This window comes from Streptopelia decaocto (assembly GCF_964273445.1).
Source record: "Streptopelia decaocto genome assembly, chromosome: 12".
NCBI classification, from domain to species: Eukaryota; Metazoa; Chordata; class Aves; order Columbiformes; family Columbidae; genus Streptopelia; species Streptopelia decaocto.
The window spans coordinates 18,296,034-18,314,456 of NC_138667.1; the positions used below are offsets into that span (position 1 = coordinate 18,296,034).

Here is an 18,423-nt window from a genome sequence, read left to right on the forward strand (position 1 = left end):
GGGATTTTTTCCTGTGTCTTCCCAAACAAGCCATAACCTGTTTCTAAACCTCCCCATTTGCATCAGCACGCTGATATCCTCCTGTTTTCTCAGAGCTGCACCTTTAGCAAGCTGCATTGGCGTTGATACCTCCTATTTTTACATGACAAGGCAACTTCTCCCCGGCTGCGGCCATCAGCGCTGCAGATCCTTCCAGCGCCTCAGTGGGGAATCATGCCAGCAAGATGGCAAGTGGTTCAATTCAGAAATGTTAACCACCTGGACTGATTTCTTGGCATGTATTTTGGCTACACCACAGGAGGATTTGACCAGTGCATATGCTGCTTCTGCTATGTGCCAGCCACAAAATCTCTCCCCATTTAGCATCCACTGCAGATTTTCAGCCTTCGAGTCTGTGGGTGTTTGTGGCATCAATAATGTGTGTTTTCAGCTGGGCTGATGGCGTGTGTCTTCTCTGCAGAGAAATGGGCTGGTTAGTTCAGAGGTTCAGGCTCTCCTTTGTGGGCTGCTCTTGATCTTCGAGCAATCAGCAGTCTGCCACCACCCTCATTTGGTGTCAGATCATCCCTCCAAATTTTCATGACCACACCCCGGTCTAATGCTCACAACACAGCTGTATGTTGGATTTCACGTGCGTTTGGTTCTCTGTGGCTGGGTGTGGTATCCGGGTCTGTGTGTGCATCCTCCATCAGCAGCCAGACGTTTCCTCCTCAGGGCAGCCCAGGAGCGGCAGCCCTGGATTTAGTGCCATCGCCTGAACCTTCAGCATTCCACCACAACTTCTGGCAAGAATCTGTCCTCTTCCACCTCGGCGTCTGCATTACGATTCAGGCAACCGGCGTGTTTCTACAGTCAGAACAGGCTGTAAAAAAGCTGAAATGACAAGTGACTGTGCTAACTTTACTCTTAAGCAGCCCAGGAAAGATCCATGGAAAGAAAACAAAGCATATGCATGCAAATTGGTACTGTCATTTCCTCTTCCAGTTTCCTTGGGGTTTGGCTTGACTCTCTTCCAAGGGCTCTTCCTTCTTCCCTGCTCCGCTTCTCTCCAAGTGGTCTTGGTTTTCTTTGTCTCCAGATCCCCTTGTTGAGGCAAGCCCTTTTCATAAAGTGATTTCTTTTGTCAGTTAAACACCTATGTGACTTCAAAGGCCTTGAACAGCACTTTGCTATGTGGCCATCAGCCCCCCTGCAAGAATAATTTCCCCCAATTCATTGTCCTGCTAGTGAAAGATTATTAAATTGTTGATGGAGCTTAACAATGGTTTTGTTCAAAGGCAGACACGCGTATGCCAGTTCTTTTCTCCTTGACACAAGAGCTTCAATACAAGGGTACAATGAAAGGCAGCCGCCAAGGAGCAAACACAGAGAATGCTCATAAAACCAGGCCAGTATTCCCAGGTCCCTGTGCACGTGAACTGGAGCACCTTCCAGTGCACTCCTGGGCTGTGCATGGGGCCACGCGCCTCCCTGTAGGCAAAGCGAGAAAACTGGTCTTGTTGAAAATTAATTAAAAAAAAAAAATTCAAATATCATGTTTTAATTCTTGCTTATACGTTTATGACACTAGGAGGACTGATGAACTGGCAGGTGAGCAATGGTGGGAGAAGACCACCTTTCTCAGGAGCAGTGATAGGACTGTACAGTGTTGGCATAAAGCTGAAACAATTGCTCTCTTCCTCCTGCTTGGAGCGCGCCAAGCGCACGCATCCATCTCCCAACCGGGCTGCACCTCCAGAGCAGCTTTCGGAACCTGCAATGAGGATCATTATATAGACTGTGCAGCCTCGGGCTGCTTGACATTTTGTATTGTACAGACTTATTTTCAATTGCTTATCACTTCAGCAGATTTCTAGCTCTAAAGCTTAAATTTTCCATGCTGGGTTTCCCTCAGGTTGATTTCTTTTTCTTTGTTGTTTTTGTTTTTTGTTTTTTTCTTAAGTTTTAGGAGAGGTGTTCCAGCTGTTTTTTGAGAACAAGACATGCTGTCTCAGCCCTGCTAACAAACTGGTTATAAGAATTTATTTTCAAGACCTATTAGCTTAACCATGTTTTGGAAGAGAGTTGTGGAATTTGGCACGGAAACTGTCAGCATCAGTTGGGGGTTGTTTACCCCAAAACAGCTGAGTCTCTCATTGAATGTATGCCAGCACACATCCCTGTGTAGCTGTGCCCACACATCATTGTGTGGCCTTCAAATAACAGCATTTCTCGGGGCTTATGCATCCTTGCCCTCCCTTGGAGACCTGGTGCAGGAGCTTGTTGCTTGATGGACATCTCTCCTGTTGCCTGATGGCATCTCCCCTGGACGTGCTCCTTCCCCAGTACGCCGCAGGTCCCCAGTTTTCTTGGGGGTGCTGGATGTTGCATGGTCTGAGTTGATCCTTGCTCATGGGAGGACTGAGTGTGGTTTGCTCTGCTGCCGGCGCATGTGGCACCCACGGGCTCTGGTGTCAGGGTGCATCTGTGTGTGCCTTGCTGGAAGAGCTGTTTTGGGGCAGGGTGGGGGTCCAGGGTCCTGTTACTGCTGGGACATGGAGCCAGCCTGCAGTGCTGCCAAGCCTGCTTGGAGCAGAGGCAGCTTTCTCGGCTCACTCTTGGGCCTGACATCACAGGGGTCCATCCAGAGCTGAGACGACCCTGAGTCCCTCCACATACAGCACCCTGGCTGGCAGATGGGCACTGGGGCTCAGCCCCTCGCTGCTCTCCTGGTCCCCAGCTGCCAGCACAAAGGGACTCTTTCTTTATCTTCTTCTCCCTTTTATTATCCTTCCTGGGGCATGTTTCCCACCCTTCTCCAGCTTCTACCCTAGCTGACTGGCAAAGGCTGCCTCAAGCTCCAGTGCCCTCTCTGATTAGCTCCTGCCAGGAAGGGAAGCACGACTGCAGCTTTAATTAAATGATAAGGGCAGAGCCCCGGAAGTGGGGAGATAAGTGCATCGGTGTCTGCCACCACACTTGCCCAGGCTCTTTCTAATTAGCTTTGAGAAGCTCTAGAGAGGAAGATTAACCCTTGAAGGGAGGCTGGCTGGAGTGGTGGGCTGCAGCAGATGGAGGGTGCCGAGGCCAGCCCCAGGGATGGGGGCGGGCTGCAGTTCACCTGGAAGCATGTGGAGGCTGGAGGGGACCCCTCTGTGTGGTCTCCCCAAGCCTTGTGCCTGAGCAGAGGGGCTGGGTCAGAAAGAATTACATCTCTGCCTTTCACAGACTTGGGCAACAGGGTAAAGCTCAAGGATTAGGTGCTCAGGTTCCTTCTGTAAGGAGAATTTGCTACAGCCTGTGCCTGGCAGCTGTGGGGTGGCCTGGGGCATATGGTTTGCTGCCCTTGTCCCCAAGGCTTGCAGTGCAAGGGGAGTGTCCCCAGCCTCTGGACCTGTGGCAGGAGTGCAGAGCACAACCCTCTTGCAGGAGCCACGGGACAGGTCTCTAGTGCCCTCTGAAAGCCATGATGTAGATGTGTAGATGTGGTGCTTAGGGACATGGTTTAGTGGTGGACTTGGCAGTGTTGGGTTAATAGTTGGAACTGATGATCTTGAAGATCTTTTCTGACTTAAGCGATTCTATGGGTCTGCGTGTCTCAGTGATGCTCTGAGAGGGCGGGAGGGAGATAGGGTAAGAGGACCACTGTGTGTTAGCAACCCACGATAATATGGACCAGGAGCTCCCCAGGACCTCATGCCACAAGGGCCACAACCTCAGCTCTCCTGCTGTCACACATGAGCAGCAGACCCCAGCTGGAGACTGCATTGCTCCAGAGGGCTGGGCAAGGGCACCTCAGCTGTAGGCACCCTGTAGCCAGGTCAGTGGGTAGCCAGAGTGTCACTGGCACAGATGGCACTGCCTCTGGCCCTGGTGGCCTGGCTCCTTCTGGTCACTGCCCTCCCATCAGCTGGCAGAGCACTGGTACCCGGGGCATGCCAGGAGGCTCTGGGCAATGCATCCCTGTGTCTCCAGGGAGCCCCTGGCTGCACAAGGGGATGGGTCAGCCCCGCAGACCCAGGCTGGGACCCCCACCGGGAGGGTCTGTGAGGAATCTGATAATTTGATGCACAGGAGGCATCAGCAAAGGCAAGGTGGGAATGTGGAAGGAGCAATTGCGTAGGTATTTGGGTAACAGGAATGCGCATACAAGGCATGCATGAGCTGGCAGCCCCCGGGGACAGCAGGTGGTGTTCACACAACCCTCATTAGCCCCATGCAAGGGACTCAAAAGCCAGAAGAGCCCTGTGCTCCCACCTGCTCCTCTTCTGGGGGAGGGGGTGGGGGGCAGGGAAGAAGGGCAGCTTCTCTGCTGCCCAGGACTTCTTGTCAAGACCTCTGTGCACTCCTGAAGGTACTACAGGAGCTGTTACTCACCTGGGCTGGATATTGCAGGAGCAAATAATGAGACTGGGAAGATGATTTGGTTATTGCATGGTTTGGTTTGGTTATTGCATGGCTCCTCAACCTTTCTGGTGGTTATTTGTTGAATGTTTGTTGTTTGTAGGTGTCATGAGAAGTTCTTGATTGGCCAGAGGATAGTGTTTGGATATTATAGGAACCGTGATTTCATTTTGGAGCTATGTGTTATATAGCATGGGTAAAGAGGACTGACCAGTAAAGCTCGTTATCTGACTTTGTTTTCAGTTGTTTGACATTTTGGCAAACTTTAACTGCAAGGACACATTTTTTTGTAGTGGACGTATGCCACTTACCAACACTTTTGAAAAGTGGCAATGAAATCTGCTTGGATTTTTCCTCTAAAAGAAGGAAGGAAAAGAAATTGCTGTTTTTTCTCAGTAGTAAAGGAATCCCCCTGTCCTTCAGCCCCTTAATTTGGAGATGTAATTTTCTGTGATCTCTTGACCCTTTCATTCTGTCTTCTCCAATTTCTGGAGCCTGTGGGACAGAGTCTCACTGGCAAAGTCTCTTTCACTCAAAAAGCCTGGTACATCTCCCGGGAGGTTCTGTCCTCTTCCGCAGAGACACAAAGGACCCCAGGGAAAATATTTTCCACCAGGGTATAATTCCGGTCTGCATCATGAAGCAGACTTTCATGAAGTGAATTAAGACTGCATGGACAATCCTAATTTTGGCATTTCTTAACCTTTGAACCCTGTAATCCTATTAAGGTAGCTCTTAACATAATTATTCAGTAATTTAATGTAATAATCTTGCTTTTTATAGTCCAGTGGAGGTTGAAGCCCCACTGTGCCAGGGTACAAGATCATGTCAGTGGCACCACAAGCACAAGATCTCTTAAAAGGGATTGAATTTGTTTCACTGGGTATCATGAGGATGGCAGTGAAGCCAGAGGGGCAGATCATGCTTTTGGGAGTTTCACAGGTGCCATAGTCTGTTGCTGAGCCCTGTGAGCCCTGCCTGGTCCCTGCAGGAACACGGTCATTGTCCAGAGCCACCTGTCTGGGTGTTGCTGCCACTGGCGCTGGGTTTGGGTCACATCCTGCTGCTGTGGCAATGTGGCTGTGGGATGCCTGTGTAACCCAGCTAGACTGCCACTGTCACACAGCTGCCTGCGGTTTGTAGGCATAATGGCAGCAGGGAGATGGTCCCTCAAGCTCCAGCTACAGTGAGTGAGGGAAGAACATGTCCTCTGGGAGCCCATGCTCAGGCCCTTGCTACCGACAAAGTGGTTTAGTACTGTGCTACCTGTGCTGGTGAGGCTGAGGCTGATGGGTGCATCTGTCCACATTAATTATGTGCCAGTTCTGCTGTGATACCCTTGGCAGGAGCTGGGAAGTCATTTGCTTTGGCGCTACAGTTAGTGTGTGCTGTTGTAATATACTCCAGAGGCCATGGTCTGATCTGTGTGTGTGCATCTGGGGGCTGACAGGCCATTAGCTTTAGAGCAAGATGTCTCTACTGGTGTTTAGATACTACTGTTTAGCATGAGGGGAGAGAGGCTCAGTGCAGTAGGGTCTGGGGAAGATGGCTGTGCACATTATATCTCTTGACTTTGGTGCCTAGGACAAATCCATCTGTGTGCTGGCATTGATCTCAGCATCTTTCTCAGTATTTATTGTAAGAGCGGGTGTTACTCGTTATTGCCCTGAGAGCCGTAGGTGTGGTATTGAACTGCAGTAACCACCTTTATGGGCAGTGGTGGGTCGGTCTCAGATACCAGAGGCCATCTGTCTCCATGCTATAGTGACTGTGTTAAGTTTGGAAAGCCATCTGTCTGGGTGTTGTAGTGCTAGAATTGGTCCTCAAAGCCGTCTGTCTGGGTGTTGTAGTGCTAGGAATGGCCCTGCAAACCGTCTGCCTGGGTGTTGTAGGGATGATGTCAGCTCAGTCTAGGAAAAATAGGGGCTGACGTGGACTGCAGGGAGCTCTCCGCTTGTGCTTCCAGCTTCCGATATTTCTGTAATCATTGATCTCTGGAGCATCGCTGTGGAAGTGGGCAGCGGTCCAGCAGCCTTCCCCAAGGCCTGGAAAGTGAAATTGGTGTTGTGCCTGTGCTGCCCTGGAGGTAGAAGGCTCCGGTCATGTTCCCATGTGATGTGGAAAACAGGGGTTAGAATGGAGATAGACAGGAGACCTGCGGAAGGTGAGCTTGCTGATCTGGTTCCCTGTGTCACAGGGTGGGCATTACCTGGAGGGAAAAAGCACTGCTCGTACCCTCCTCATCTGGGGACGTTGAACATGGGGACCTTGTGTCAGGGCTTTGCAAAGGAGGTCACAGCTCCACAGCTACCTACAGCACAGCGTCCCTCTCCCAAAAACCCTTGCAAAGGGAAGATATGTTGGGAAGGAGCCACCGAGCTTCTGTATGCCAAAAGAAGCCCAGGCTGAGCTGACCAAGTGGGAACAGGCTGTTGAGCATCTCTTACTGCCAGTGTGGGGGGAACTCCTCCAGACTACTGGGTTGGGAATGCTGCTGTGGCGGAAATGCATGCAGAAGGGTAAGCTGAGGGGTGGAATAGTGCAAGGCACTCATCCCAACCATGCTGGGGTGCAAAGACATGAAGGACAAGGCAGGACAGAACAGAAAGAATAGACTAGACTAGAATCTGCTGGTAAAAGAAAATGGGATTTTGGGGCACAGTATCCAAATAGCTGTACTGTGAAGAAGGAACAGACCACGAAGCAGTGGTGCCTGGAGGAAGCAGCACCACAGGGGAGTGGTATCTGGAGGGAACAGCGCTGTAAAACATGGTACCTGGAGGAAGTGGCACCATTAAAGCAGCAGTGCCTGAAGGGAAGAGAGCAGTGGGGGGAGAAAATACCTGGAGGGAGCAGCGGCACAGAACATGGCACCTGGAGGACGTGGCACCATGGGGGACCAGTACCTGTAGGCATCAGCGCCATGGGGAACGGTGCTTCCTGGGAATGGCGCTGCGGGGGAACGGCACCCGGAGAGAGCAGTGCCGTGGGAGAGTGGTACCTTGGGTAACCGCGCTGTGGGGGATAGTACCTGTAGGGAAGAGCGCTGTAGGGGTGCAATACCTGTAGGTAGTTGCGCTGTAGGGGAGTGGTACCTATAGAGAACAGTGACAAGGAAGAACGGTACCTGTCAGCAGTAGGTAGGGGTAGGGGATGGTGCTGGTAGGGAACAGCGCTGCAGGCAATGGTACCTGTAGGTATGAGCACTCCAGGGAGAGGTACCTGGAGGCAGCAGTGAGTGGTGCAGGAGAATGGCACCAGTAAGCTATGGTAGAGTAGGGGAATGGTGCCTACTCCCAGGAGCTGTGCTGTAGGTCATTGGAAAGAGCAGCACCAGGGAGGCTGTTCTCATCACATAGATGCTGTGAGGGCGGACAGGGAGGACAGTGCTGCTGGGATATGTGTCATGGGAGGTCACCACGGTAAGGGATATCCCAGGAGTGGTCTGCAGAGCCTTGAGGGCTCAGTGTGGGAGAAGGGGTGCTTCCAGGTGTCCACACCACAGCAATAGAGGTGGTAAAGCTGTCTGTACTGGAAACACTGCATCTTTCTCTGGTTGAAAGATAGACATTTTGAAAGCAATACCTTGGACCTCAGCCCTCGGTTTGCAGCATGGGGCATGCTCCACCTCTCTATCCTTTGAACGAGGCTAGAAGAGGTACAGTGCTCCGGGCCTCTGAACAGGGGTAGCTGGTTGAAATTAGTGGCTGATGTTCTTCATGCCACCAGGTAGAGACAGATGAGTCTTTCTGATCTAATGCTTAAGGAAAGCACCCTGCTTTGCTTCCAAGCTTCTCTCCCCCTACACTGTCATGTTCCCCATTTCTCCGGACCACTGACCCTCTTTGGTCCCTCCTTGCATGCTGCACCTCCCTTCTGGGCTTCTCTGCATCCTCTGCTGTGCTTTGCTGTGTCACATCCCCACAGTCCCACTGTCTTCTCTCCCAGAGCTGCTCCACTACGTTCCCTCATCCAAAAGATCTGGCCTCCTGGGCTGCATCATCCCTGCTCCCTCAGCGCTGCACACCCTGCATGTGGTGCTGATGTCTGACATGAATGGAAGACAGGGAGAACCAAAACAGACTGCGGATATTGCAGATGGTGGCAAAAATAAAAGAAAAAAAGTTATTGAGGCTAGTGCTCAGCCTCCACTTGAAGCTCCATGGCTTGTGGTGGCTGAGTGAACCTCTGCACATCTACTACGGGAGATGGAAGTGCCTCCTGAACAAGGCTGCCTGCCTTTGTCTCCTGTCTAACACTGCTCCAATGCACTGTTGAAATCCTGCACTAAGAGCAATAATACTGTTAGAGGAGCCCTTGCAAATGGCTGCAACAGGATGTGTTCCTACCCTGCATGGGGATATATAGAGAGAAATAATTAGCAACGGCACCAATATGTGCCTCTTCCCGGAGGAGGCAGCCTGGCACAGTCTCCTTCACAAAGAGCAGAGGTGCCCTGGTTGTCAGGAGATGGGAACAGCCACACCGGCACTGAGAACAGAGCCGCAGCTCAAGAGAGCTCCCTCTCCACCAGCCAGAACGAGGGTCCAGGATGCATCTCTGACTGCACCATTGAATGTAAAGCCCTAACCATGCCCCCTTTTCACCTGAAAACTTCAAAGGGATGCGACTTTTACTACCCCAAATACATTATTCTGCAATGTGCCGAGGCAGCTAGCAAGACGATGCTGGAGAAATGCAAAGCTGTAGAAAGGGGAAAGCCTGTGAAGGCTGTGAGTGCCCAACCAACCACACAACCCTCCTGGCTGTTAAGCGCATCCTTCTGGCATGGAGATGGTGATAACAGGATGGGCCAGCCCTCCAAAGAGCACAACAAGAGGGCAAAGCTCAGGAAAACAGACATAGCTTTTACTTTGCAGGGTCAGGATGCCATGGAGATGCTGTAGAGGGCATGACCATCCTCTTCATCACTTGGGAACTTTGTTTGATTTCAGGGGTTCAGAGTCACAAAACTGCATTTCTGGGGTGGAGGAGGGATCCAAAATCCTGAGTACAGTTCATAAAGTAAAGTGGACACCTCAACTCCAAGGTGAGTTTTGGGCTCCGCCTCCTCACCATACTGCAGAGCATCCAAAACCAGCACTTTGTAGGGCAAAATTTACACCAGTGTTTACCCCCGAATAAAGATTTCTACTTGTTTGCAGTGGCACATCGAAGTCTCTGAACCACTGGTATGTGCTGAGAATTAGGCTGTAGAGTCGTGTTTCTTTAAATCACAGCTATTCAGGAATTACACCCTGCCCCGTTCCCGAGCTCTTAAAGCGGAAAGGATTGTGCTCATGGCACATAATACACTCCTTTAGCAGCAGAGCTCCAATGCCAGCATCTCACTGCAAGCAAAGGGACAACACTGGAAAAAGAATTTAGTGCCAGAAACAGACAACAGGAAAACCAGAATAAAAGACCCTGAACACAGCGTTCTTGCTTGATCCTGCGATTCTAAGCTGCCATTGGCGCAAGGAAATCACCATAGCTTTGTTCACTGGAGAGGTAGCTTTTATTTCAGTCCTGCCAGTGCCCTCCATAGATTCAGCAAAAAACACCTTCTGCCAGAGCAAGAAGTGATGGCATTCATCTATTCCCCACCCTGGGAGCACCCAGCACCAAGGCATTTCTGGAAGTGGAAATTATGATGAGTCGTCCCATTTGTCCAGTAGGAAAGTGGATGAGAGAGAGACATCAATATTGCCTCTTGAATAGAAGAAGTGAAAGACACTGGAACACGACCTCAAACTGGTGAAACCAGTGGCCACCGGGGCATCCTGTTGTCCTGAGGGGAAGAGCTGGTGCATCATCTAGGACACAGACTCCAGTCTCTGCTTTGACTAGCACAGAGTAGAGATGAAAACGGAGCTGACTTGGCTCTGGTCTCATATCTTGCTTTCTATCTGTAGCTAAGAGAGAGAAAGGAGGCAACTTTCCGCATGCTCAGGAAATAGGACAGTTGGTCTGTGGCCAGCCCTGAGAATGACCCCAAGACATGCCCTGGCAAGCTAAGCTCTCACACTGGCCTGTGTGGCCATCTTGTCCCCTGCGATGCTTTGGGCTCCTGCTTTTGCACCCTGCAGTGTGAGCATGGCTGTCCCCCGCACCCCAGCTGGGTTGAGTGTGCCCGTTTGTGGTGCATGAGCATGTCAGCGCACATCCAGCCAGGCTGTACCCGTGTGTAAGTGAACATCACCGTGGGATGCACAGCCACAGTCCCTCTGCACATAGGGGTCAGGGTGCCACAAACCAGGTGGCTTCAAGCTTTGTGTCAGGTTCCCATGCAAGTCCTGGCATGGCCAGTGGGCTCCAGGGAGGCTGGGATAAGGTTGGAGAAACAAGTGAGAGATCAGCAGTGCTGGCCAAGCAGCCTCAAGGAGGCTGGAGCAGGGTGAGGAGAGGCCAGGAGACTCCTGAAGGCAGTGAGTACGAGAGGGATGCTGTGGGGCTCGGTGTGATGTGATGGGGAGGGCTGGCAGAGGCTGAAGGGTCCAGGAGGATCCTAAGGGTGGGTGTGGAGGCTGGGGCCTGTGCAATGATGTGACCCTCTCGTCCTTTTTCTGCTCCTCATTAGAGTCCCCTGAGCGGAGCAGGCTGTGAAGGGGGTCTGCGCTGAGGTATGTCCTTATGGCTTCTGCCAGGATATCACAGCTTACGTGTGCGCCAGGGGACGGGATGCAGGAGGAAGCTCCCAGCACGGGGAGCAGTGTGGGTGCCAGAGCCTCTGCAGGAACCAGGGGGAAAAACTGGGGTGCCTCAGTCACCAGAGGAACTGAGGATTTGGGATACAGTCACCGGGGGTTGTTTTAGGGCAAGACATTCTCATGCACTGGTTTGTGGCTAACTTTGCCACTTCTTCCATGCCCATCTCTTTAGCTCTCACTTATGATCCTTGTCAACTGTTCCCAGCATTGTATGGAGCCTTCTCCTGTAGAGACCTTCCTCACATCCCGGGGTTGCCTGTGTCTGAAAGCTGTGCCATCGTAACTTGTGGACACTTCTGTCCAAGAGCCCTGACCTGGTGGCAGAAGTCGTGTGCCAAGGAGGGCAGAGCCCCCAGGGTCGTGCGAATGGCTCTGGTTTGCTTCTTCCTAGGGCTGAGGGGGGCCAGTGGGTCTGTCCTTTTTTGGGAGGAGGGATTATGTGAACCCAGTGTGTATCTGGTGGGAAGGGGTATGCCCTGAGCTGGTGAAAGCCCCATATGTCTCAGGTCTCCAGAGCTCCTTAGTATCTCCCTCTGTCAGTCTGCAGGGCTGTTTGTCAGCAATGCAGTGGAGTGAGCTGCTGGATGGAGAGACGGAAAGGACTTCTGTGAATGAGACAGGGTATCTGCAAGTCAGAGCAGTGTCAAGGTCATGAGCAGCTCCCCCTTTCATCCCAGCATCAGCACCGGGCTTGATCTGCCAGCAGGTGCTTGTGGAAGTGGGCAGGGATGTGTCCCAGGCAGCAGGAGGAGGCTATGTTGTGCCCCACATTGGGGTAGATGGCAACGGATGGCTTGTGTCTGGGATGGCTCTTGGAGGGATACTCACCTCTGCATGGAAATGCCAAGTTTTGGCCTCTGAAGATTTGTGACAGATACTCCCTGTGTTAAGGACACATGGCCAATGCTCAAGAAGACCTTGTAGTGTCTGGCATGGAGGGTGGCTGGGATGTGAGTACACCAAACCATGAACTGCTGTAGCTGGTTGTCAGAGTTTCCCAGCTATGCCAGGAGCAAGGATCTATTGGTGCCCTCAGATACCCGGCTCTCTCAGGGGCTGGTGTTTGGTGCACAGAGAGGCTTGTGCACTCCTGGAGCAGGGACTCAGGAGTATCAGATGTGTCCAGCCCCTCTGGTGGTAGACACAGGCTGGACCATGTGTGCTTCATTATGCTTGGGGATTCCAGGCTCTGTGGGAGACCAGCCAGTTCCTGAGGACTTTTGGCTGGGCTTGGGGTTCCTGCTGCTGGGTGCTGGGGAGGCTTGCAGGTGGCCTGGCATGCCTGATGGTGAGCAGGGCAGGGCTGCCCAAGGATGGTGCTCAGGAAATATGGTTGTGCCTCAGGGCAGTGAAGAGCCTGACTGTGTTTAAGGCAGTTCCCTGTCTCTGCACGGTGAAGCTGTCAGTGGTGCCCAAAGGTGCTGGAACAAGGGAGTTGCTGGAGCCCAGCAGTGTCCAGGTGGTGCCCACAGCTGTGGGGTGATGAGTCCAATGGCAACCTGTCTCCTGCTGTTCAAATCCAGTCTGTGGAGCTCCTTCTGTCCAATGCTCATCTCCAAAAGCGGTGGGGTCAGTGTGCTTTGGCCCTATGCTCTGCCTCCCATTTCTCTGCACACACCTGCTGCAGGGTGGATGCTTGTCCAGGGGGAGCTGGGGCTGTGAGGTTGGACAGGGGGCATCAGCTGCCGGGAGCCTTGGGTTCCCCTCCCAGCTCTGCCTTTGCTTCCTGGGTGGCCATGGTTCCTGCTGTCTCCTTCCACTGTGGGTAGGATGGAGACATCCAGGTTCTGCTGCTCGTCCCTGTGCTCCATCCTCACATCCCAAGCCGGTGGTATCCAGGTGTACGTAACGATGCTCTCGCTTGCTTCTCTGCAGATCTCCGGCCTCTGCCCGATGTAGCCATGACTGGGACCTGTACCCGGGAATGCACAGAGTTCGGCCACTCCGATACCTGCTGGATGCCTGGTCAGTCCTCCCCCAGCCGCAGGCCCAAGAACGCCCTCAAACTCTCCACTTTTGTGCCTTACCAAGACAGAGGGAGTCAAGAGCAAGTCGGGAATGGCAGCCCCAGACTCTCAGAAGAGCGCAGCACCAAAATGGCCAACCTCCGCCTGCTCCCCACGTACAGTGCCTTCTCCAATAGTAGCCATGAGCCCTGCAAGGACTCTCCCATGGAGGAAATTCCTCTCACCCAGACCTCGGACTTCCAGCCAGCCACCACCCCCTCGTCCCAGACCACCAAGAGGGAGATATACCTGTGAGGCTGGGCCTGAGGAGCAGAGAGCAGAGGCGCTTCTGAGGCCAGTGTCCAGAGGAACATTTCAAACTTCAATGCTTTATCGCTCCGGCGGCCAGTTCTCCAGGCAGTGGGCTCGGCGGACAGCAGGGCAGGGCGAGGCAGGGATGCGAGGAGCGCCTTTTTAACCCATTTTTCCTGGGGCCGGGGTGGGTGGGAAGGATGAAAGCATCCGAAACCCAATTTCTGAGCACTTGCGGGTGCATGTCTCCGAACTGCTGTGTCACCGGGGAGGGCTGGGCAGGCTCCTGGTGCAGAGGGCATGGCTGGGGAGAAGGGCTTATGTACCAAAGGTCCACACAGAGCTCGTGGAGTTCCTGGGGCATAGGACGAGGGGTGTCCCTGCACACAGGGAGTGAGCTGCCTGTCTCTTTGCTGTAGACTCCTGTAAATACGAATCTTAGGAATGACATTCAAGTCCTGCCTGATTGAAACTTTTTATTGTCCTTGAAACAAAAGACATTTAAACAAAAAACAAACAAACAAAAAAAGAAAAACAAAAAAAAAAGAAAACAGAAACAAACCACAGGGAGCAAGTTCCAGCTTTGAATGGTTTGCTGCGTGGAAGAGCCCACGGGAGCGCAGCGTCTGGCCCACACTCATGTTCTATATTGTAAATAGAGATGTGACCAGTCCCTGAAACAGCAGCTGGGGAGCTGGAGGAGAGGGGCAGCGTCCTAGCCGGACTGTAGGGACTTTGCTGTTTTTCAGCCTGGATCTCTTTCTGAACGTTGTCACTGTGCCCACAAGCTGCAGGGTCCCTAGGTCCCGGTGCCATAGATGGGGTCTATAGGGGGGGTTCCTTGGTGGTGGCCCTGCACCCGGCAGCTGGAGGAGGGATGGGGAAGCCCCCAGTAAAGGGACCGGCTGGGTCCGGAGAAGCCCTCAGTCCGACTCTGCTGGCAGGGAGGTCGACATTGGCTGTGGCGTCTCAGCCCATCGCCTCGTGCCTCCTCCGGGGCAGGGGATGCCCATGAGGCCGGCTGTGCCATGCCTTCGACCTCTGTCCTGTCTGCCTGTAAGCCACCATTGCCTTTGTGAGGAGGAGCTTTGTCTCAGGGTCACACCAGGGGCCACTGAGCCCCTGCCCGCTGGAATCCTGCTGCCCTTAGGCCACGGGCCACTCTCACGGGATCCAGCTTTCTCTTCCATTGTCAAAGGTTGACTGGTCTCCCCACCGGGTCCCTGCTGCCCTGCATTCTCGGCTCCCTTGCAGGGTACCCAAGCGGGGTGAGGCTGTGCATGCGGAGGGGACAGGACCACCTCGCCCCCCAAGAGACTCCACAGACAGGGATGCCTGGTTGCTTTCCTGAACCTCTCTGCTCCCCTGAGAGCTGGGGCACAGTTCTGTTTTGGGGAGCTCCGCATGCACCCCTGGCAGAAGGGGTCTGGGAGACTGACACCTTATCCCTGGGTTGCCCTTCCCAGGCCCCCTGCACCAGGATGTGGGGAGGGGCTGTGCTGCACCGTTGTTCTTCCCGTACTCACGCATGCGTCGGTTGTCTTCATCTCTGGGATCTTCCTTAGGCAGCAAGGCCAGTGGTAGCTGCAGGATGGTTCCCCCAACTGTTTATCTTTGTTCCACGCAGTCCACCACCATGGGGCTCGTGGATGGCTCTGCTGGACTGAACTGGCATGGGGACACCACAGGGACAGGGCACCCCAGCCGCTACAGGGCAGAGACTGCCCTGCCACAGCTGTAGTGCCTGTTGGGGTGCAGCACTCTGGGGGGAACCCTGCCCAGTCTCTTCCCCCTCTCCAGCATCCCCTCTCTGAGCAGCTCCTCTCCCTTTGCTTCAGCGGTGGTGGCACGATGTGGCCAGTTCCCCGGCACAGCTCCGGTTGACCTGAGAGGACATGGAGCAAGCCGAGCCTGGGTGACAAGGGAAGGGCAGCAGAAGGCACCTGGTCGCACGCGCTCCCTTGTGCCCCAGTCCTGCTCCTCGCCTTCCCCAGGCAGCACCACGCCACGCTGCATCGCCCACGGCCCCAGCACCCTGGGGTGCCACCCGGAGGAGGCAGGACCCTCCTCCCGGCCTCCTGCTGCTGCTCCCCGCCGACCGGCCGGGGGTCCCTCGAGGCGAGTGTGATGCTCCCCGTGGATGTCCACCTACCCGTCCGGACATCTCTGCTCTACCCTTGCCCGCGGTGGCTGCCCAGCAGGGCCCACTTCCCCTGGCCTGGCTGCCTGAGCAGGTCATGCTCCTGAACTTCTTTTTATTGTAGCTCTGTAGTTTCAGGGCCAAACTGGGCAGAATGTGCAATTTGGCCACGCTGGCCAGGATCTTTGACTCCACTGCCAACTCGACTGCTCACGCCTCCCCTCGGCTCAGGCAGTGGCAGTGTCCAGTGCCCCTCCTGGGGACTCCCCAGGAGAGCAATGTAGCCACATCTGAGGGGTGCTTGTCCAAGACCAGCTTCCCCCAGCCCCTCACCTGTGGGTGGGCTCCTTACCTTCTGCTGGGGGTCATCAGAGGGACCCTGAAGCTTGAAGCCCTGTGGCTGGGGTTGCTGTCTTGTCTCCTGGAGCACCTGGCGATGTTCTCAGTGCGAGTGTGGTGCAAGAGGGGCGGTGAGTGCAGAGGGCATCCCCGAGGGGTGGGTGCGGGGGATACCATGGGGAAGGGAGGGAGGGATGAGTCTCGTGGGTGTGCACAGAGGGATGGTGGGGTTGGGTCTTTGGAGGGAGCACAGTGCGGGAGGGCATTGTATCTGGGGTGTGAAGAGGGGATGAGTGACCAGGGGGATCATGGCGGGGGGGAAAGGTGGGTTTGTGGGGAGGAATAAAGGGGACACTGGGAATGGGAACAGAGTGGGTCCGCAGTGGGGTGCAAAGGGGTGGGAGGCTATGTGGGGTGCAGAGGGATGTGTCCCTGGGAAGAAGGTGCTGGACATCAGTCCTGGGAGAGGGGGCATTGGGTATTTGTCCCGGGGTGAAGCTGACAGTGTCACTGGGGATCAGTCCTGGGGGAGGGTGAAGAAGAGGTACTGTCGGAAAGAAGCTCATTTGCACAATTATAAGCCAGAAGGATAAAGCCTCCGTGCACGTGGGGAGGGGGAAGCTCCCCACGGGCTCCAGTCTAGACAAGCACAGGGAAGAGTAGGGGGGGTTCAACACCCCTGTGGAGGGGTTCACTGTATCTCACACTGCACTAGGACAAGCCAGGGGTAAAACCAAAGGTGGGAGCCAGGGAGCAGGCGGGCTGCGTGGGAAGGATCTAAGCGACCCCTTTGTAGCTCTTCAGTGTTGGTTCTATTTATACGAGATTTCATTTCCTTGCTTGTGATGCCTTGTTTTTTGTACAGTTTTATGTACATGCAGGTGTAGCTTTTCTAAAGGAGAAATCCTATGGCAGAGTAAAGTACCCAACTATTTTTCAGATGGTGACCTATGTCTAAGGCAATGCCTCTTGCTAAGGTTGTATTGCTCTCAATGTGTGATGCATTTCCCTGTGCGGGGAAGGCTTTGGGCCTTGGGCTTGGTTTTCCCCGGGCGCTGTGAGCACAATTGATTCCCTTGTAATTCTTTCTGTTCAGAGCAGTGAGCATGACACCGTCGTGATCCCCTTTCCGTTCTCTCCTGTTCTGTTTGTTTGCTGAGCTGTCAGATGACCAACTCCATTGTAATTAGCCCTTCCTAAAGCTTTACAATAAAAGTGTGAAAACATGGGTGCCTGTTCCTGATGGATTCTTCCCACATGTCGCATCCTTGAGGGTGGCCAAGGGCATCTTCAGGGAAGAAAGCACATGGAGGCAGTGAAGAACCTTGGTGGCTGTGGCTGCTCTCCTCCAGCTGCAAGGAGCCCTGGCATGGCCATTCTTGCCTCCCTTCTCCTAATCTCCAGCTTATGCACGCTTCTGCACATGTACAAGTAAGATAACCCTGCAAAACAGTTTGCCACAGACAAGCCTCCTTTATTTAAATCCAAAATGTTACAGCAAAAAGACATCCTCAGCCCCAAGGCTGCCTGCACTTGTGCCTGTCACCAGCTGAGGTGGGAACCAGGGGAAGTCCCACCAACCAGCTCCAGACTCCCTGCCACCTCCGTCGCTGCTCCTTGGAGACCTCATGCCATTTCCCACCATTTCATCGTCTTCTTTACCAAGCACAGTTGATTTTTTTTAGGTTGTTTAGACCCTTTTGAAACAGCTGGGCCACTTCAAACCAGGGCACGTTTGCAGCTGTTTCCTACTGCAGCTTCAAGGAGCTTGCTCAGCTGTGGCTCTTGTGTTTTTGTGCTTGCACAGGTCTGTGTTAGGTGAGATCAAAAGCTGTGCAAGGTAGTTTCTTAGCTCAGAGTAGAGGTGCTTCCCTCATTAGTTAGGTTACACATGGGTGCGACATGTCTCAGCTCTCCCATAGCATCACACTTTTCTCTTTGCTGAGCTGCAGTCACTGGGTTTCTCATGGTCAGCATCAGGCAAAGGTAAGACTCACCCCCAACTTGGGGGCCACTGGCAAGTGTCCCTGGGAAGGAAGAGTTTCCAAATGAAGATGGAGACCATCGTCCCCTCTGTGGCGTTTTGTAGAAAGCCATTTTCTACCATCCCCATCTCCCTGGGTTTTCCTCTGGGCCACGTAGAGAGGAACAGATGCCCCAGCTCCTGAAGGATAATGGCCAAGCTGCCCTGAGTATGTGGCACAGAGCTCAAGGGTGGGGCATCTCAGTTGCCCCTCCATGCAGTCACACGTGAGCTGGGCAGCAGGGATGTGCCTCCAGGGTCATGGGGAACCAAGTGGTCTGGTTGCCTCCTCGTACCCCATCCCAGGGAAGGAGGATCCAGATGTTGGGAATGGTGCCAGACTCCCACAGCTGGCACAGGGGAGCAGGTAGCATCCAGGCAGAGCTTTCAGCACCCACCCCCACTAAGACAACCAGGTTCACCAAAGATTGTCTTTGTAAGCAGACACACAGTTCCAGGACCTCCCTGCTCCTTCTGAACATGCCTGGCTTTGTGCTGTGCCCTGCCCTTGCTACTCAGGCTCCCTCCTCCTCCTCAGCCCAGGCTGTGTAGAGCCCCTGTGATCCCTGT

The 18,423-nt window shown here is 53.7% G+C and overlaps 1 protein-coding gene across 2 annotated transcripts in view; it reads left to right on the plus strand.

Moving 5' to 3' along the window:
- The window catches only part of PCDH1 (protocadherin 1), a 54,940-nt gene extending 38,971 nt beyond the window's left edge, over window positions 1–15,969 (plus strand). The window contains exons 5-6 of one of the 2 annotated variants that reach the window (XM_082063594.1): window positions 10,964–11,006; window positions 12,969–13,103. In XM_082063594.1, coding sequence (XP_081919720.1) covers window positions 10,964–10,989 — 26 coding nt within the window. In that variant the 3' untranslated portion in view covers window positions 10,990–11,006; window positions 12,969–13,103. Of the gene's footprint in view, window positions 1–10,963; window positions 11,007–12,968 lie in introns of both variants that reach the window. The other variant, XM_082063593.1, reaches the window with a different exon arrangement.
- Window positions 15,970–18,423: the final 2,454 nt, after the last annotated feature.